The following is a 22,250-nucleotide window of genomic DNA, read 5'->3' on the forward strand; positions in this document are numbered from 1 at the left end:
GAACATGATAACTTTTGAACTCTGCATCTGATCAATTTCAAAATGTTAGGTAATGTGTTCTAGGCCATCAACAGCCAGAACCCTACTGATTTCGGGGAAAAGTGGAAAACCAAAAAGGGAAAAACAAGAGGCACATGAAGCCGATGCATCTGGTTAGCAGAGACACAGCTTCAAGGATCTCTTCAGTTGTCTATAGCTGTGGCTCTCTACCAGGGGTATGCGTACTCCTGGTGGTACGGAGAGGTCTTCCAGGGGTTTCATCTAGATATTAGTTTTACAACAGGCTACATAAAAAGCACTAGAGAAGTTAGTGCAAACTAAAATTTCATACAGACAATGACTTGTTTATACTCCTCTAAATACTATACACTGAAATGTAAATACAATGTTTATATTCCAATTGATTTATTTTATAATTATATGGTAAAAATGAGAAAGTCAGCAATTTTTTCAGTAATGGTGTGCTGTAAAAAGCAACAGAGGGTCCTGTGGCACCTTTAAGACTAACAGAAGTATTGGGAGCATAAGCTTTCGTGGGTAAGAACCTCACTTCTTCAGATGCAAGTGTGCTGTGAAACTTTTGTAAGTAGTTTTTAAGTGAGGCGAAACTTGGGGATACACAAGACTAAACTCCTGAAAGGGGTACAGTAGTCTGGAAAGGTTGAGAGCCACTAGTCTATAGAGCAAACATGTCATTGAAGGCACCCAAATAAACACCTTACTGCACACCACCACCCTGCTCATCCTCCCAATAGAATTTAACATGTTGACACCCTGGAATGACTTTTATCCCAGACTAACAATAATGGGGTGGTGGAGGAAATGGGGGCATGCGGGAAGAATAGGGGACCCTGTTATAGGGGAGGAGAGAATATGGGGGGCACAACCCCTAATGATTGTGGGATCCTGGTATGGAGAAGGGGGCATACAGAGTCCCTGGCCAGGGGGAAGGGAGAGTGGAGGGCATTGGAATTCACAGCAAACCCCTGGCTGTGGGGAGCTGCAGGGAGTCCCAGAAATAGATGGGGATGGGAGGGTGGCACACATGGAGCCCTGAGGGGGTGGGAATGGGAATGGAAGAATTCACAGAGTCCCTGGTGTGTGCAATAAGCTTGAACTACAGAAGCTACGACCCTCTAATTTGCACAGGCCTCAAAAAAAGACTGTATAACCAAGAATAACAAAATCCACTATTATGATGGCAAAGTCTTGCGCTAGTATAATTAGACAAAGAATTCACCAATTTTACCAGAATTCAATCTCACTCCTGCACTTACGCATATGCTTAACTTTATGCCAGTGAGCTGTCCCACTGAATTCAAAGATTTTTACTGGAAAATTTACCTGCATTTGGCGAAGCGGTCCTGCCAATTGCTCTGTCAATTTGGGCATTTCGCTGGACTGAAAAAGAAAATATTAAACAAGCTCATGAGCTCCATATTCCCAATTTAAATCAAGTTAAATGCAAAATCAAATCTGCAACATTACCAGATATGTTAGTGCCACATTAAACCTTTCTAATGCCCTCCCACACCGGTTATCACAAATACTAGAATCTACTTCAAGTACGTTTATTTAAAAATAGAGCATCTGTCTGTTTCTCCGGGTATCCTTAACATGAAAGTTAAAATATAAATTAACTGAACACAAAAGAAAGACTTTCAATAAAGAAAACATGCTAATGGGACTAAAAGGCATCCTTTTTCTGTACTAGATACACTCAAGACAGTCCCTCTGTTAAAACTTAAGTTTGAATTTTCAATATTATAAATTATTCTAGAACGTACCAATCAACAGCCATTTTATTATGAATTTGAAGCTTCACTTTTAATTAAGAATGTAGAAAAATGTATAGGTGGAATTTTTATTTTTAAAAGAATGATGTATAAAGTGTCAATGGGTATGAATAAGAATCTCTAGGCTAACCAAGTGCAACAGCCTTGTGTGTCCTGGTTTGAGCCTGGATTCATTGCTGTTACTAATAGATTTTACGATCTATAATATGTTATTATGTGTTCTGTTACTTAACTTTCTATTACACCTGAGAAATGGTGTACATAGGCATCACTCCCATTACAGTAAATTATTAGCATCTGCGACTCTTCACTTCTAGAGTCAACATAGGTGCCACATTTTGCTAGCCATCTGTAGCGATATCTTACATGTATGATTTTTTTTAAAATATGTTCACAATACTAAGCATCACTACAGGAAAATACTTTGAATTTCTTCAAGTATCAGCTGCATAAATAGTGAAGTATTCAGCGCCCAGCATTAACAAACTGCATCACGTTTACAGGAACTGGCTTTACTACTGTATGAATATTTATTTTGAATTTCAAAGGCCATAAGTCCTTGCCAACAATTAGCACTATGAAGTGAATTAAAAATAAGATGTGTGATCTTGATACTTTTATGAAAGAGTAACTCTTACTTAAGTCCAACTATGACTTGCCTCTAATCCTCCTAGTGAGGATTCCACCCCCCACTCCCACAAAATACTGGAGTAAAATTAGAAAACTTCTTTCAGTTCTAAATGGGGGAAGTCTTTGTGAAATTAGTATAATTTTATAAGTCAGTAGAGACAGAGATACTGTTTCTGACAAAAGCTGTATTTACTCCTCTCTCATAAGAGATGTCTTCTTAAACACATCAATCAAAATTTCCATGACTAGAACATTTTCTTTTATGTTGGAAAGCACAGAAACAGATGACTGAGCATTGCAGATTATGTCATTGAGCTTTATTTATTTAATCAGAAGCTAATATAATGGGGCATCCAGGACAAGCTGTATGATTTAGAAAGTTTGGCAGGCAGAGGCTGGGTATTTCAAAGAGGTGACATGGCTCAGCTGTTATAAGAGGTGTATTTATATTTGCATCACATTTTAAAAGATGGCAAATGTGCCAATACAAAAAGTTTAAAGGGCTAGGACCTCCAGATTGCTGTACACCTCTCTCAGACTTTTAGATTTTATCTGAAAAACTTGATCTTTGTACTGTGTTTTCTGCTTTTCGGCAGCTCTATTTGTGTCCACAAGAGCACAGGTCAGGATTCTAGATGTACCTGTAAAAGTCAGAAATACCCTGCAGTTTTCAGTAGTGGCAACCCTAATACAAGTTTTGCTGTAAATCCAAATTTGCTACCTACACTGGAACCACAGCAGTGTCTTGACAGTTAAAGTTTTCAATGTAGGTATGATTTTCCCTCAAAACAGAGAGTGCATGCTGATGTGCTGCTCCTCCATTGAAATCTTCACTCTAGCTTCTTGGGAGGGGGGACCGTACGCATGTGTCAGGCTTGAGGCTCTTCATTAAACAGCCCCACTGCATGGGGACCAGACAGCAACAGATTAGTCACCCCAAGGGGTTTAGAGTCCTGAATCTTCATGAAAATATTTTAACAAAATCATTCATGTAATACATGCTAACAGATATTTTCAATTAAAAAAAAATTTTTTTTTAAACAACTTTATTGGAAAAAAAAAGTCCCTCTCCTGTGGGTTGAGATGAAAAAAGCTTCCACCCTTGCACATGAGAGGGCCTGTAGACCTACTTGGAATTTTCTTGAGTGGGGATCAAATGTTTGGATTCTCAGTGTTAGTTAGGACCTCATTAGGCAGCTCCCTAAATAGGCTTATACCTGACAATTTTGAGGTATGCAGCTTTGGCCTTATAGTTTATGTCGGTGTTTATGCCTGGCCACTGAGCTTGCTGCCAGCCTCATGGAGTCCATGGATTCATCCTTAGCTTCAGTGGTGATGGTGGATATTTCCTTTACTATCAACTTGAATTTACCATGGTTCTAAAAGTTAAGGCTTTTTAGGTCACTGCACCAGAACATTATAGTTCTAGCAAAGTCTATGGCTGCCAATGAGTCTACAAGGGCTGCTGAAGAAGTTTAGAAGTCCCACTTAGGGTGGCTTCTTTTAGACATAGTGCAGAGATTAGCCTTCCTATGTGGTGCTCTGAGCAAGGCAGAAATTAAAACAGACACGCAAAGGAGGGAGCCCTAGAGAGTGGGAAAATCTTGGATGTGACTGGTCATCATTCTGCATGTCTGAGTGAGTGAGGAGGAATTTTGCATGTATGCTGTCCCAGAAATTATCTTCATTAAAAAAAAAAAAAAGCCAACTCTCCCCCAAAATGAGACACTTCCACAGAAACTCAGTTTATGTCATCCAGCCTACTTATTGGCTGATAATTGCCATCACCCCTGTATCCATTGACACCAAAGATGTAAGAACCCTTAGTATTCCCAGTGATACTCACAGAGATTAGATGTAGGCATAACCAATTGTAATTTGTATTCCAAATACATGGTATACTCACTTCCTTTATACTACTTGCTCCTATTTAATTCAAAATAGATTGTTATACTTTCCAACCACTCTCCGGGAGAAGCAGTCATTCCCAAAATATAATTTAAACCTTGTCCTGTAGCTTCAAATCATGACCATGTACAATGACTCTGCTAGTATGTTTCACCTCAGAGTCTTATGTCTTTTTTTAGATACGGTACCTCTGACAACAGGCACTTGGAAGTACCCGGGTTAGATTATGTCAAGGAATTGAAGCTGTTGCTCACAAAGAGTGAGTGTGAGTGCGTGTGTTAAAGTAACGCTGCCACTCCAGGAGAGGGATGGAAGTGCTATTGTCAGAGAGAAGAGGGATTGCTAAAATTTGATTTTATCACAACTTGCCAAATACTACTACTTTTTCTTTAGTGATATAAAAATTACTACCATAAGTACAGGAAGGTCCAAGAACCTTCCTGTACTTTCCCCTCATTCATGGATATCCTTTTAAAGACTGCTTTAGGCAAACAAAACAGACCACAATATTCCAGCCTGACACTTTCCATAGGAGATACCATTATTTCTTTTCTTTTAAACTTATTTTCCTTTTCATACAACCTAATATGCTGCTAGACTCAGTTTGTGAAGCTGGGTACTGCAATCATCAGGGTACTGTTCATCACACAACTCAAACACATTTAATTGATTTTTTTTCAGTTGTATTTCACCATGTTTATAATTACCTAATTTTCTGGCAGTAAAAATTCACTTGATACTCCTCTCCCCCAGGACTTACTGTTATTAACTTCATGCCAATCAGCTTTTGATTTATCCTGCTGGGTTGATAATGATGCTTATAGTTTCAAAATTCACAATTGTCTTTGTAGTACCTTAAAGACTTTATCAGAAATGCAGGGAACACCTCTACTCCTAGTGAATACGGTGACAGCTGTAGCAGAGGCAGGAGAATAGTCAATGCTTGACTATCATTGGACCAGTCAGCAACCCTCACTGGTCTGTACTTCAGTAAAGTGGAAACCTGGAAATCTGATTTCAGTGTGGGTCTGGTGTTTACTGGAACATGAATTTGGTTGTTCTACTATAGCTTTGATAGATACAAACAAACAAATCTATGATTTCTGAAAAGTAACTCACATTCTCTTGAAATACAAAGCAGCTTAGTAATGCAGTTGCTTGTTCTGCAGATAAGTCATTGAAGAGCCCATTAAACATCATTTCTGTCAGGAGCAGTTCATCAGCACTATAATGGAGAAAACGAGACGGAAGCTTAAGTAACAGACCTCTTAAAATAGTATTTCTAATTCTATACATTTTGCATTATAAAGTACATTGCGTGCACAAGAGAGAATAGCTTTTTATTTTGACAGTTTACTGGAAAACTGAAAATTAAGTTTGATTTGTCAGGGAAGGGAAAGGAGAAGCGAGAAATGATGTTTCTGAAAAAAATCAAGTCCTTCTAAACCAAAAAAGCTTTACTTGGCCACAAAGAATCTCTTGCCAGTTTACAAGCGAACTGTTACAGCAGCTATGCCCAGTGTTAGTTATCACTTTGACAGTTAGGACATAAAGGAGATTATACAGATCCAGAGAAAGGACAACAGAATAATAATAAAAAAAAAGGTTAGAACATTTGGTTTGTGATAAAGCCTTGAGAAACTGGGAGTGCAATTGTTGGAGAAGAGATGGTTAACAGGATACAATTGACATTTTCATGATATTATAGGATATAGCAAACAGTTCAGTGTGCTTATAAAATCTAAAGCAAACCTGGTCATGAGCTATATAAAAAACAGATCTGCAGACAAATCATGAGTTTTCTTTGATTGGGCATCAGCTAAAATACTGTTGCACTTTTACTTCAGACTTTTTCTAGGCAAAACTCAAATGAAAATAAAAATGTAAAAGCTCAATACAGAAAAATAGACAATTAGCAAACAATTCCTAAATTACATGGAAGTATGGAATTTCGTAAGCTACTGACCAACTCTTGTTATGTACTGCTTAATTCTACTGTGTTATTTAATGTAATAAGATACATCAGAATAGCAAGAAAGAATTAGGGCAACAATTTCATGGAGCAGGCACAAAAACAGCACCTACTGTGGTGTTAAGTTTTAAAAAAGAATTGTACTTACCAAGAATTACAAGCTTTAGTGGCTATAGCCACTTGTACAAAATAAATCTGACAAATTTTCTGAGATATTGAAGTTTGATTTAATTGATACAGTTCCCATCCGAATCTTTTTTGAAATACCTGTTCTAACATGGTACATGCCTAGTAAATGCATTACTTTCTTACAATCACATTTATTGTTTTTCATCTATTCCGCAGCCCTTTGGCATCAATTAAATTGTACTCTTCAGTAGTGTCAATGAACTGACATTAGAATAACTGTTGCTACACCTAAGAGTTTATGGGCAATCTGGATTAATGGAATACAAGGAACTGGGCTATAGAAATTTAGAGGGCCCTAGCTGTCATGGCATAAATGTATGATATCTGATACAGTAAATATTACAAGAGACTGAGGCCCGGGCTTTGTAAAGAAAAGCCATTGTCCTGGCCTTTTAACAGATCATTTTCTTATCAGTTCAAATTTCCATTACATTTTATCTTTAGGATATTAGAATCTTATTGCTTTCACTAGTCTATTCCTTTTTCTTTGGAAGGGATTAAAGAAAATCACTGTTCTCTGTAATACACAGAAAATGTATTTTTAACATGTGCATTCCTATTAAAGATTTTTAAAAGTGGCCTCTATCATGCTGTAACTAGGATTAGAAATATAATATGTTAAGCATCAGCAGGGTTCAGCAAGGCATATGTATGCATAACACTTCCATAGGAACCTTCAGTTACCTGCTGATTTCACAAGCAACTCGTCCTTTCATCTCTATGACATCAGATGACGTGGCAAAACCCAATCTTCTCAATACACGTTTGCGGCACTTGAGCTCATCCATTTGTAAGACAGTTCTGGCTTTCTTTAGTTCTCGCTTTGCTGTTCTAATATCCACTGCAATCTGTGAACCCCAGAAGTGTACAAAATTTTTCAGACCCTGTATTCTTAACACAGACACTTAAGACAACTTCAGCAGAATACAAAGATACAGATACACCTCTACCCTGATATAATGCGACGCGATATAACACGAATTCGGATATAACGCGGTAAAACAGCGCTCTGGGGAGGCGGGGCTGCGCACTCTGGCGGATCAAAGCAAGTTCAATATAACGCGGTTTCACCTATAACGCAGTAAGATTTTTTGACTCCCAAAGACAGCATTATATCGGGGTAGAGATGTAGTTGTATTTTAAAGATATGTACTAACAATATGGCCTCCATCATCATAGTATATCTATACCCATAAGAGGACGGGAAATATTATCCCCATTTTACACACAGGGAATTGATGGACGGACACGGACACACGACCTGGTGAAAGTCACACAAGAAGTCTGTGGAAGAGCTGGGAATTCTAGTCCCAGGCTAGTGCCTTCACCACAAGGCCATTCAACAATAATCACATACAAATAAATTGTGCCATAAAACTTGTAATAAACTGCTCCAATAGGATGACAGACGCCTTCTTGATGATAATTGTAGGGTAGGATAATCAGTTTCAAAATGAATAAATTTAAATCCTTTGATTCCAAGAGCTTTCCAACACTGCTGTCCCCAGCCCTCTTGGCACCACACAGTTAAGGAAGACTAGACTGGAGGCCTAATTCTAGGCTAATTTACAATCAGAGCCAGGCTCCGATACCAGGCCTAACTGGAGCCAACTAGCACTTTAGTCCAACAGTCCTATTCATTTTAATGAGTATACTCACCGAAAAAGGGTGCTATTTCAGCATGAATAAGAATGGAAGAATTGGGCACTGAGTGACTTCTGTGGGACTACAATGAATGTAAGGCAGCAGAGAATTTGTCCCAGTGCATCCGAAGAAGTGGGCAGTAGCCCATGAAAGCTTATGCTCTAATAAATTTGTTAGTCTCTAAGGTGCCACAAGTACTCCTGTTCTTTTTGTGGATACAGACTAACACGGCTGCTACTCTGAAACTTGTCCCAGTGTGTGATTTCACTTATTTTGATTATCAAATACTTTATATGGATCAGTTTTTAAACAGTCTTTTACACTGTGCCTATCAATCTTTTTGGAATTATTTTGGGAATAGTCTGAAAGTGTAGAAAAACTGGTCACTTTAAAGTATATCTGGCATATGTGAAAATGCACATTATTTGTATTATGCACATTGCTACTTAATTTTTCTTAATGATTAGGATTAGTGACAACTGAGCAGCATTCTGGTTCATGTCAATTTTTCCAGATAAATCTTTTTCAGATCAGATTTGCACACTTTCTATCAACTACCTCGAAGAGTAAAGCGTACTCCATGAAAACTCAGCCAGACCTACTGAGATTCTGCAATATTGCTTGGGGGGGGGGGGGGAGGAGGAGAGAAGGTGACTAACATTTCACTTTCCAGATAAAATGTAATCAATGAGAGGGGCACACTTATTGGCTGTGCCTTCAGCTAATTGCTGACATAGTCCATCCCTCACCTGTGCTTTTCTTTCACAAAGCTTATATACAGTCTCCAAACTGGAATCATTGTGAAGTGGATGTGAATACATCCTATGTTCAAAAGCCTCTATTTTTTGGATGACTTTTTTCAGTCCTTGGTCTTTGATGCCCATGTCATCAATGGGGTCCAATAATGGTACTCCATCAGGGAACCGCTTCTGTACTTCCTGCAACAAAAAGATTTAAAAATGCACTTTTTGGAATGCAGACATTAGTAGCAACACAAGATTTTATAGATTAAAATGTACATTTAAAGGACAGACTGAAAAACAAAACAAACGGCATAATTAGACTATTTAAGGTATAGAAGAAACTTTTATTGAAGTTTCATATATGCTGAAACTAGGCACATTAGATTTCAGTTTTTAAAATAATCAGGTAAGTCATTTTGTTTGAAGGCAACCAATGTTTTACATGTACTCTGTTTCTAAAACACTAAATCTCAGATGACTGAAGACATGAAGCAAACCTCAATGTGAATGTAAGAAACAGTGTTCTCATGCCCTATTGTGTCTGGCTGTTTAGAGTATACTGCTTGTTTTGTTTTTTAAAATTCTTGTGGAAGTTACATACCTGTATAGATTTTAACACACTTTGCCTATTGTCGATGGGCCTCAGGTCTTTGGGTATGTAAAGTCGGACACTGCTGATAGCTGAGAGAAGATGCACCAAAACGGGAACAACCTGTACAAAAGAGTGCGGTAAATGATAAAGTAACAATACAGGAGATTTTTATTGATGCCTTTCAATCATTGTAAAATTTATTTTTAATTAATTTCTAACTTCTTAGCAGAAAGCAAATTGTGATTTCTTTTGCAGATTATTCCAGAGTTGTAACAACTGAACACTGTATCCCGAACAGAATTAATAACCCATGTTGAAATGTTGGCTAAAGAATTCTTCCTACCCGATTTTGTAACAGATTTTCTGACCACATGAAACTAACTGAACAGTGGTGTCATGCTCAAATTATAATTAACTGCATGATCCGTCAGTGTTATGTTAGTTATTACTTTAGCAATAGTAGAAAAAGGCCCAGATTTGAAAAGATATTTAGGCTTGGCTTTGGTCAGCGTTGCAAGGCCTAAGTGATTTAGGAATCTGATTTTCAAAAGGGTTTTAGGCACTTGGGATTTAGGCTAAATGCTTAAAATCCCTTTTTAAAAAAAAGATTTATGCTCCTAAATCCGTTAGACATTGCAATGCTGAGCACAGCAAAGCCTGTACACCTTTAAAAATCTGAACCAAAGTCCCTTACGAAAAACTGTACATAAAATAAAGCCTACTTAAAATTCATTCTGTTCCTATTTTGGAGTCTTCACTTTTAAACTTGCAAAACACACTATCATACAAATATGAATATGTGCTGTTTTACATTTTTTAAAAGAATGTTCTAAATATGCAAGTAAGATGAGAAATGTCTTGCTTACATAATAACTGAAAAGACCGAGGCCCTTTTTCCAAGGTTCAGTACAAACGTTAAAGTATTAGTCACTGAATGTTTTTAGTCTTCTCTGTTTAGCACACCTTGTTTCATTCTATTTTAAATAGTTCAACCAACGTCTTTATAAATAACTTTCTTCTGGATCGTTACTAGGCTTGAAAGGATTGGCTTTTTATCGGTAAATGTCAGTAAATGCCAATTTCACCACACAGGGATGAAAAACAAACAACAATAATAAATAATAACAGTAATTTAAATTTACAAATAGGTGAAGAAAGAAAAAATGCTGCTTGAGAATGTATTAGAATTTGATTTAAAGATATATACTCTATATTTTGACATGTGACATTGACAATTTGTGTTTTTATGGTTATAAAAAGCTTTACATTTTTAAATCTCAACATCTAGCATCATTCAACAATTGCCTGATCCCTCCCCTATTATCTGATTCCCTCCATAATTTCCCGCAACTATGAAAATTTAAATATCAATAAAATTTGGAAAAAAGCTTAAAAATAAACAGATATTATATACTGAAATTATAAAATAAAAATCAAATTCTGCCAAGCTTAATTAAATAGTGCTTTAAAAAACAGAGGTTAATATGTCCTTGAAAGTCTACAAAAAAATAAACAGCACAATCTTCTGAGCTGTAACTAAGTCCAGTTAGTCAGTAGTCTCATGCATTTGCAAAACTTCTTTCAAATTCTTCAGATATGATGTACAAGTATGACTACCAACATGCCTCGCTAAGTCAATCCTGCTAATAGCTATCAAAAGGTCTTCTGTATAACATGGTTTAAGAGCTTGTCGTATGAAAAGAGACTAGAGGAGCTCGGGTTGTTTAGTCTGACAAAGCGAAGGCTGAGGGGGGATATGATTGCTATCTTCAAATATATCAGAGGGGTTAATACAAGGGAGGGAGAGGAATTATTCCAGCTTAGTACTAATGTGGACACGAGAACGAATGGATATAAACTGGCCGTGGGGAAGTTCAGGCTTGAAATTAGACGAAGGTTTCTGACCGTCAGAGGGGTGAAATATTGGAACGGCCTTCCGAGGGAAACGGTGGGGGCGACGGACCTGTCTGGTTTTAAGATTAAGTTGGATAAGTTTATGGAGGGAATGGTTTAATGGTAAAACATAGTAGCCAAGGAAGACCAAGCAATGGTACATGAATAGCATAATGGCCAACAAGGGTCAGGCTAGAGACTCTTGCCTATATGCTCGGGGTATTACTGATCGCCATATTTGGGGTCGGGAAGGAATTTTCCTCCAGGGTAGATTGGCTGAGCCTCTGGAGGTTTTTCGCCTTCCTCCGCAGCATGGGGCAGGGATCACTAGCAGGAGGGTCTCAGCCGATTGAAGTCACTAAAACACAGGATTGGGGACTTCAACGGCAGAGTCCAGGGAAGGGTCTTGCAGCCTGCATCATGCAGGGGGTCAGACCAGATGATCATAATGGTCCCTTCTGACCTTAAAGTCTATGAGTCTATGAGCTTGTGCTGCATGTGTTGACAAACTTCCATCTTTCACATTACTGTAAACACTTATGTGACTGTTTTCAATGCAATACCTGAGAAAAGGGCATCCATATTTTAGCGTGTATATTCTCAACTTCTTTCATTACTTGTTTATACTCTGTTGCAATCTCCACTGCAACTTTTTTAGTAATTCACTGATCAGAGAACTTTGAAGGCATGTTTATTAAGCAGTTAGAAATAATCTTACCATTATGCAAGTGACAAAGTTCAATGGGTATGACAGAAGCATGAAATATCATTAAGAAGTTATTATGAAGTGTCCCCCATACATGTAATGGACATTATGCCTACTATTCAAAAGTTACTAGATATTAAGTAACCAAATCTTTAGCGAGTTTTGTAAGGCTTTCTGTTTCTGAAATCTGAATGCAAGAATATCAGAGTGAGACGTACTGTACACAAACTTTAGAAAAGTAACTTTAATACCTAAAACCACTTGAACACATGCTTTGCTGAGTTGGGGCCTATATTTGCACTATTCTCATCAGCAAGCATTTAAGCACCAATAATTCCCAATCTGTAAGTGTGAAAATGTTGTTAATAAGCTAACTCTGACTATCGTACTTCTGCATGTCCCAATTCTATTTAGCAAATTGTGACATGCATTTGTATTTCAGGGAAGAGTCTGTTGGAGCAAAGTAGCAGCATTAAATTGTACTTTGTAGAAATATCATTAGAATTTGGCTTTAGGGATTTTGAAGAAATTAGTTTACCACAGCAACTTCTATAATGTCCATTACAATAGCTTTATGGGCTGATAAGGTGAGTTCTATGTTTTACCACATACAAGAAAAAATGTTTTCTGTGTGCAGCTAGATAGTTAAACCTAGCATTCTACAAAACTCATTTACTCATAATTTAATAAACATCTCTGCAACAATTGGATTATTTTCCACAGTACATAGTAGGTTTTTTTAAATAAAGGGCAAAAGTTAAAGTTAAAAAGCACTTCTTTAAAGTACATCAAAGATACAGCTTGCAATGCAAGCTTAATTGGAAGAGGACTGAAATTCTTGCACTTCAAAATAGGGTTCTGTCAGAACAAACACCACAAAACAGATTTTGCAGGTTTTCAGATAGTTTTCAATATACAAAGAACTACGATACTGCAGTCTTTTAAAATATATATCTTTCAAATTTCAGACTTAATTTCATTAACGTGACGAACTAATAGTGCTGGCTTCAGCCACACAGTTTGTGGGCAGATGCAGTCCAAATTTTCCCATAGTTTTCCCCCATGTTTTCTATCTGCCAATGCACCTCAATCTTGAACTATAACTCCACTGAACCCCAAAAAACAAAGAGCAAAAACAAAACAAAACAAACCCCTGCAAGAGTAAAATAATGCAGGCAGAAGTCCATCAGCAGAATGGAGGCTATCAAGTTTATTTCACTGAATGCAGCACGTATGATTACCTGCCTTGTGGGCGGGTGGCATATGCATGCATTCAGTACAAGCCACTCATAGCCCTCAAAGACCAGGTATAGGCTTTTGAGCCAGAGTGGCTGAACTGGAGGAGCTAAGGGAGACAGAGAGGTAAACAGACGAGATTTTCAGGGACACAGAGCAGTCCCTCTCCCAGGCTGACAGCCCTGGTGCTGCTGAGGATGACAAAAGTCTTGGAGAAAGAGAACAGCATACTGGAGCGAAAGGAAACAATCCTATTATCCCTTCCAGATAGCCTGGTATCCTCTCATACTGAGGATACCCCTCCAGTGGAGGGAACCTCAGTTATTTAAGAGAGAGGTTATAATAATGGGAGATTTGATTATTAGAAATATAGATAGTTGGGTTCATGATGACAGGAAGAACCACAAAGTGAGTTGTCTGCTGTGTGTGAAGATTGTGAACCACTCGAGTCATCTATTTAGATGTATGTGCAGAAGTCTAAAATCACAGAAACTGGCTGTAGAGGACAACTTTGGTGTGAGTGATCATGAGTAAATTTAGTTTAAACTAAATGGAAGGATAAGCAAACATAGGTGTGCAACTAGAGTCCTTGATTTCAAAAGGGCAAACTTGAAAAAGTTAAGGGAATTATTTAGAGAAGTGGATTGGACTGAGGAACTCAAGGATCTGAACATGGAGGAGGCTTGGAATTACTTTAAGTCAAAGTTGCAGAAACTATCTGGAGCCTGCATTCCAGGCAACAGGAAAAAAATTGCAGGGAAGGATTGCAGACCAAACTGGATCTCAAGCATCTCAAACAGGGTATTAAGAGAAAGCAGAGAGCATACAAGGAACAGAAGACAACCACCTTGCAGGATCCTAGAGCCCCAGGCTCCAGCCCAAGCTCAGACATCTATATTGCAATTAAAGAGTCCTGCAATCCAAGCCTCACGAGCCCAAGTCAGTTGGCACGGACCAGCCATGGGTTTTTAATTGCAGTGTAGACATACCCAAAAAATGCTGTCTTTATAGACACACATAGATATCCCAACGGAGGAGTTGTAACATATCAGACTAATATTAATATTCTAATCTATTAGAATATACTGAATACATTTAAAAAAATCTGATCAAAAAGTCTTTGACACCAACACAACTGTTCAAACACCTATGGAAGGAGACTTGTGATGCAGTAACTATTCTGGCCTTTAAAACAGGATTTCTATCACTTTTTGAAGTTTCTTGCTTAACCACCTCTTCCCAAGAGCTAACAGAGATCTAACTGTTAAAGATGCAGTAGTAAGAATAGCTGTTAATGTAAAAGATCCTATCTGGCAACCAAATAAGCACATGAGCATTCCTGAGTACTAACAAGACAAACACGGAGGAACCAGAGTTAAATCTTCAGCTTAATCAGAATTTGTAGAATAAAGGGGCAAAGACATAAAACATGCAGCAGGGTGAACACCCACCCTAGGTTAAAGTGAACTGGCAAGGCTTAGAGGCTCATAGAAAGAAGAAGAAAAATCGTATTTAAATTAAAAAAAATGAGAAGATCATGATATTCAAAGATGAACAAGACCCACAAGTTGAAATCAGTATGTGTAGAATTGTATGATCAAGTCAACTACAGTGTTTGTGATTTTCAAAGCGGGGTAGGTAGTTCAGTCACACATTTTTCGTTACATTTAAAGGAAGATGTGTAGCTGCCCTTGAAAATTTAAAATTTCAACTAGATATCCTAGAGAAACCAATGATACTTGTGCACCCGGAGGCCATAGAAATTTTAGCACACTTCTAAAATTTATAAAGTACTTTGAAGATTTAAGAGTCTTTCATCCAGCGATTTCAAAGCACTTATAAAACATTAGCTACATCACACAACATTCCTTTGAGTTAAGTAACAGATACAGAGGAACCACTTCGTTCACCACTGAAAAGCAGCTTCCTCTGAGGTGAAACCTAGCAGCTGTTTAAGAATGCAAAGCTACATCAATCAACGTATTTCCCTTCACTTTCTTAGAGAATAAAATTCCCCTCTTTTCTTAACGTTTGCAAAGGCTTTTATGATAAACTCTGAAAGATGCTATATAGCGGGTAATCAATTATTTTTTGTCAAGGTCCAAATTTCTTGGTCAAGGTATGGTCAAGGTCCAGACTCCAGAGAAAAAATAATATTAAATAATAATAAAACACAAAAATAAATAATAATTAAATATAAAGATTTCTGGGTCCATTCAAAAGCGTCAGGTGAACTGTGGACCAAACCCGGACCGCCAATTGACTACCCCTCCTATATAGAATATATTTTAACGCTATTGATATTTGACAATGAAACTGAACTACAAACCTGCATCTCTCCTTTCTCATCAGGCTTTGCTGGCTTTGCAGCCTCAGTAGCAGAATTCTTCAAACTCTCTTTGCTGCAGTGTAATAGGACTTCAACCACATATAATGGGTCCAGCTCACCAGAGTTAGGCTATTGGGAATAGAGAGAGAAAAAGTCAGCAATAGTAAATATCAATTGTTCAAATACTGGTAACAACAGAAAGGAAAATGTGACTTCAATTGACATTCAAAAATTTTGAGAGATACTGCCCCTAAACTTTAACAGTTCAGTACTTCGGTCCTGAAAACCAATACTACAATTAAGTACATTTTAATATACATATGTCTCTCTCGCGCACGCACGCACACACACTCTCTCTCTCTCTCTCTCTCTAAAGGTTTTGCCATTTAATTACATTCACCAAAACCTGCCCTAGATAGAATCACTTTCAAAGGAATGTTTTAACAATGTCAACATTTCCCTGCAATGCAAGAACTACTAGCTGTTCCAAATCTATATAGCCTTCTATACTTCCCAAGAGAAGCGGCTGAGAGTGGGAAGGGGCTCTTGACATCCATTCTGGAATTCCGATCTCCCAAATTCTTTACTTTCCCAAGCTGCTGCATCTCTTCTTCTGGTAGAGAACTGAACTCCATTTGATCCAATCAATAATGGCACTCAGTTGGTCAGGCAGTCTCTGTTGTTCCACATGTGATGCACACACTCACCACTGGGTGAGAACACTACTACCTGAGAACTCCTAACTCTTGTTAGTCTGGGCACTGAGGTCTGGTCTACACTGAGGGGGGTGGGAAATCGAACTAAGTTACGCAACTTCAGCTACGTGAATAACGTAGCTGAAGTAAACGTACTTAGATCTATTCACCGCAATGTCTTCACTGCGTTGAGTGGACAGCTGACGTTCTCCCGTCAACTCCGCCTGCACCTCTCGCTCCGGCGGAGTACTGGAGTTGATGGGAGAGCGCTCGGTGGTCAATCATGTGTAGACTAGACGCGATAAATCAACCCCCGCTGGATCAATCGCTGCCCGTCGATCCTGCAGGTAATGTAGACAAGCCCGAGAGACCAGACTTAGTCAACAAACCAGCTTACAGCACAGAACACTTGCATGATACTACCAAGCAGCATTTATATTTAATATTGCCAAGGGTTTTAACAAGAAAGTTAGTCTACAGGTTTGCAAGTCAGTATTTCCCCTCACAACAGAGGTCATTCATCAACAAATCTTTGCAGCATAATAGCATTTATTTTGGGAGAGAGGGGACAATGGAGGGAAACAACATCTTGTGGGCCAAGATTTCATATGATTGTATAAGGGGCACAAATATCTGGCTTATATTTGCACAGGACACAAGTCTGGTGCTCCAACAAAGTAGAATTCTTTAAACAGTGATAATCTTAATGCTCTAGTTTTCTTCAAAATAAATTACAACTTGTATGGAACAATCTACAGCAGTGTTGTTTCCTTGTAGTAGCGCTGCACTGAAACGTTTCCTTTTATTTGGCAGTAGAACCAAAGTATAGAATCACAACAGAAGCTCCATTTTAAACTATCATGTACAAGCTTTTTAAAGTACTAATCACAGATTAACATAAGATTTTACAAAAAACAATGTAATCAAGATCAGCCTTAAAAGTGTTTTGTATTGCTGTGATGAAAAGAAAAACATCAAGGGATTTCATTTTATAGGTACCTGAAGCAGAATGTAGGCAAATAACATTCTATAAGAGATTCTCAGTGCTTTGTACACAACTTAATTTTCCCATTGGTAAACATCAAATATCAGGTTGTCCTGTCCCACAACTAAGTCGTTTTCCAATAATTTAAGTCTTCATTTATGAAAAGATTGTTTCTCTTAATTCTGTCCTATTTTGTGAAAAAGGTACTTGGCAGCTGTTTTAATTTAGATTTATAACCCCCCCACCCCCCCGTGACCATTGCCATCATCTGAACTATATTTGAAAATGAAATCCATGTGTGGTAAAGCAGAGTCTAGCCAAAACTCTTAAAGTAAGGTGCTTATTTGAGCCTAGAACACACGAACATACATTAAAATAAACTGAATACAGTTCAAGCACTAGAAACCCATGTAGCAGCAAACATATGATTAAATCACCTATCAGCTGTGTTTTGAAAAAGATTAAAACTGGAGATATCATAGTATTGCATTAGTTAGCTGCATTTTGAGGCTTTTACCCCTTGCTCGAAGCATCTCATATTTGATGTTGCTGGAAACAAGAACAGATGGACCACTATATTTCCAATAAAGGAGAGTTGCAAGGATATGAAATTCAGATTCCTGGATGGATGATATTCAGGTTTTTTTTTTTTAAACTCCTCACATCGTGGCATATCTTGTTGAAAAGGGCTTAATTATCGGGCTAGAAGGGACCGCAAGGGTCATAAACTCTAACTCCCTGTCAAGTTGCAGGATTTGTTCTATCAATCTTTATATACTATAAAAGTGTATTCTAAATGTAGCCTTTTGAGATAGGGAGAACTGAGAAGGCGTAAGGGAGAGATCACATTTTTAGTTGACAGCACTGACAATGTTATCAAGACAAAAGTTTGGAACCCACCCTGCTCTGCGTGCTATCAGGAGTCTCCAAATATCAAAGGATAGTGTGGACTATAACAACACTGTGACAGGTAAACAAACCCCACATCAGTAAAAAAGGGGTTAAGCAGCTGCTCTGGATACAGGCAGCCCCATCACACCACACCTACAAAGCATGCATAGCTTAGAGCAGGAGTTCAAAAGGCAGGACAGATCAATACGCAGCAGACAGTGGAGGTGAACTGACCTAAACTCTGAGTTCTTGCTGCCCAAGAGCTCACTACAGTGATGTGGCCAAACCCAAAGGGAAGAAATTTGGGATTCTCAGAAGGTCTGAGACTATCTTTGATTTCCAGTTATTTAATGTCTTGTCTTTATTTGTTGGGAAAGAGGGGATGGATAGGAAGTGATTCAGGGAGGCAGCAGTATAGCACTTCGGTGGTGCAGGACTCAGTTGCTTACACTGGGTCCTGGCTCAGAACCCAGTGGAAAGGGTGGGCTTGGGTTCCCCTACCAACTCCTAGGGGTGCCAAAGGCCAAAGCTGACCCCTGATATGGGGAGTCTACGGGAGAGAAGGCCCTGGGGACTGAAGAGTCAAGACCTCAACCCAAGGGGAGACTCAGAGATCCCTGCTTAACCCAGTGGGCTACCCTGTTGCTGGACTCTTTATATATTCCGAAAGAGGAGGAAATAAAATACGTGACCAGGCCAGAGGGCTGAGTCACAGAACAGACAGATCACCATCAGACCAGAGTGGCTGTCAACAGGGATGCCAAAAAAAGAATGAGGGCCTGCTATGCCCTGCCATATATGAAGTGAGCGATCCCCTTCACATATGGCAGGGGTTCTCAAACTGGGGGTCGGGACCCCTCAGGGGGTTGCAAGGTTATTATATGGGGGGTTGCGAGCTGTCAGCCTCCATCCCAAACCCTGCTTTGCCTCCTGCATTTATAATGGTGTTAAATATATTTTAAAGTGTTTTTAATTTGGGGGGGGGGGGGAAAGGGGTCTAATTCAGAGGCTTGCTGTGTGAAAGGGGTCACCAGTACAAAAGTTTGAGAACCATTGACATACGGCAATATGTAGGCATTGCACAGTGTATTGGAAATAAAGCTTCTGAACCAAAAATAACTACACTTTGATTTTATTAGCTCCAAAGCAAATTTTTACAGTTTGCTATATATTTATACAATACAACACATAGCATGCATAATTTGAGACAAATTCTTCTTGATATAGTAATTCAGCAAAAAGATTATTTGAGCAAGAATAATTTGAACTTTGATTTTTAATGGAAATACTTTCATCTGAAATTATACTGATATGATTGCGAAGTGAATATGAATTCAGAAAACTGATGACAACTAATTAAGCACCTGACTAATTATACTAGAAGGTGTCTAGTATAATTAAATAAGTCAGATGCTTAATTTTCACATCAATTTGATAAATTAATAATATTATACTCTTTATAGCTATTTTGCTATATTCCTATTATAAAATTCATATTTCCTCGGCATGACATTTTATTGTTCAGTAAAAATGGACAACTAAATTCCCAACAGTTCTCAGTGGCTGAGTATAACAATGTGCTACTTGGAACATCTATGAAGTGCCATGGAAGTGATTCCATGAGTTAGATACAGGAAGGAAAGTGTAATAGAAATAAAATGTTTCTGTAACGGAGACAGTCAAGAACAAAGTTCAGTTTGGAAGGAAAGTTTCAGCTTTTCAGGTCAAAGAAAAAGACATGTCAGAGATTTGTGTCTGTATGCTGGAATCTTTAAGCTTTATGTTAGACCCCTAAGATTCTCCTCCTCCCCAGGAAATCACACAGAAACCAAAATCATAAGGGGGTAATAAAGATCAAATAAGCTTCTCAATTCAACCCATCCCCAAATCTTTGTTTTAGGATTTAGAGTACAGTTTCTATATTCACTAATGAGGTACATTAAGTCTAACATAATACTTCACTAGAAAAATAATATTAGTCAACTTTCATACAGGGAGAAAGCTGACTACTGAAGAAACTAGTAGTATTAATGGTATTTACCAAGGATATTATTGTGGAAACAAACAGAAAGAACTGTTCCAGCTGCATTCTTATGACACAAGTGGAGGAAGGAGTTAGAACAAAAGTTAAAGAAAATATTGTTGAAGAAACTGAGTATATATTAAAATGACAAATCTGTGAAAACCATTATATGATCAACATCTATATCCCAGGACAAACTCATAAGAGGCACAGTGGTTTTCACTACTATATGTATTAAAGCAGCTGTTAATTATCTATTTTTAAAAGATCATTTGTCTTGCATTGGCCCAAGATTTAAAAAAATCCTCAAAGAAACTAGCTTTTCCATACGAATGCTAGGAGTGGCATAGTTCTGAGTCTATTCCATAATTTTCAGTATCTGTTATACTTTCCGCTACACTCTGAAGGAAAAATTTAGCAACTGTCACAATGGCTCAACTAAAAGTTGCTGTTCCAAGTGGAATTAACCTCTCCAGCACAGATCATTATTTCAATAGTAATATTAAAACCTAAAAGGCTTGTAAAAGATTGAGATGGGCAAAATAGGAGGCTTTTAAATATTATATATAACACACACAACAGAGGTGGAAAGAAACACCTCAGAGAGACACAGAAGTTGGAAATGTTACAAAGAATGGGGGGGGGGAAATCTGTTTTACTGCTCGTCAAATGGTTCATAAGAAAGCAGTTTAAGAAATAGCACTTCAGTGTAAAAAGGCTATTTTCCAGTCCACTTTCTTAACTTGAGTGAGAATGGAATAAAAAGGCAAAATAGAAAAAGCAACATTCAAAAAGACAAAATAAAAGCTCTGCAAAAAGTTTTGTTTCTGCATCTACATCTGCTGTCTTTTCTCTATTATTATTATTAAATATTTATATTTAGTAGCACCAAAAGGCCTCAGTCACAACCGAGACCACGTTGTGCTGTGCAAAGTGAGAATCTTCCATATAAGTACAGTAGTTGGACCCTTGTACTCATCGACCATAATTACAGCATCTCTATATTATATGGCCATTCCCATACTCAGCTACAGAAAAAATATGTTTAAACCTATTTTGAATGCAAAGATTAGAAATATCTCAGTGTCAAAAGTTTCTGAAATGAAGGTCAAAATGTAAGGCTGAGCTGTGCAAACACCAGCTGCAAAAACAGATTTCCAAAGAGGTTACTTACCCTGTACAGTACTTGGAGTTCTTCGAGATGCATGTCCCTAAGGGGGCTTCACTTGAGATGAGCATGTGCTCTATGTGCCTTCAATTGGATATTTTCAATAGCAGTGCTCATTCTGTGCACACGCCTAGCTATCCTGTGCCCTGTACTATGGATATATGGCATGGAGATAGATGCACTGCCCTTGGATTCTTCTCTACTACAAAGCCCTAAGAAAATGAGGCTCCAAAGCAGAGGGAAAGGAGGGTAAGTAGTGGAAACCGATAGGGACATCTCAAAAAACTCCAGTTACTGTACAAGCTAAGTAACCTCTCTTTTGAGTAGTGTCCCTGTGGGTGCTCCTCTAGAGGTGACTGCCAAGCAGTATTGTCTGAAGGCAGTGGGAGTGTCAGAGCTTGATGTAGGACTGACTCTAAACTGCAGAACCAAAGGCAGCATCTGCCCGAGAATCATCAGCTATGGCATAGTGTCTCAAGAAGGTGTGGACCGAAGCCCATGTAGCAGCCTTGCAAATCTCTACAACAGGAACATCCCTCAGCAAGGCAACAACAGACTTAGATTTGGCAGAGTGGGCTATAACGCTAGTCGTTGTATATTAGCAGCTGTATACCAAGAGAGGATACATCCAGAAACCCACGTAAAAAGTCTCTGCGCAAACACTGGAAACTCCTCTAGCTCCATCCACAATAGAAACAAAAAGTGTCTTGGAGGCTCAAAAAGGTCTAGTCCTGTCCAAATAAGAGGTCAGCCCTCTCCTAACATCCAAAGTGTGAAGGGGAGCTTTCTTCCTAGGCAGATTGGGTGCAGGATAGAAAACTGAAGATGAATTGACTGGTTTATGTCAAAA

General features: G+C 38.3%; 1 protein-coding gene across 1 annotated transcript in view; it reads right to left on the reverse strand.

Annotated features, from left to right (window-relative positions):
* The window catches only part of MTREX (Mtr4 exosome RNA helicase), an 83,442-nt gene that overhangs the window by 9,346 nt on the left and 51,846 nt on the right, over positions 1-22,250 (reverse strand). Inside the window, exons 19-24 of the mRNA XM_054032447.1 lie at positions 15,639-15,767; positions 9,484-9,594; positions 8,889-9,077; positions 7,180-7,343; positions 5,454-5,559; positions 1,345-1,401 (exon numbers count right to left, since the gene is read on the reverse strand). Coding sequence (XP_053888422.1) covers positions 1,345-1,401; positions 5,454-5,559; positions 7,180-7,343; positions 8,889-9,077; positions 9,484-9,594; positions 15,639-15,767 — 756 coding nt within the window. The remainder of the gene's footprint in view (positions 1-1,344; positions 1,402-5,453; positions 5,560-7,179; positions 7,344-8,888; positions 9,078-9,483; positions 9,595-15,638; positions 15,768-22,250) is intronic.

This window comes from Malaclemys terrapin, chromosome 6, assembly GCF_027887155.1.
Source record: "Malaclemys terrapin pileata isolate rMalTer1 chromosome 6, rMalTer1.hap1, whole genome shotgun sequence".
In the NCBI taxonomy this organism is placed as follows: Eukaryota; Metazoa; Chordata; order Testudines; family Emydidae; genus Malaclemys; species Malaclemys terrapin.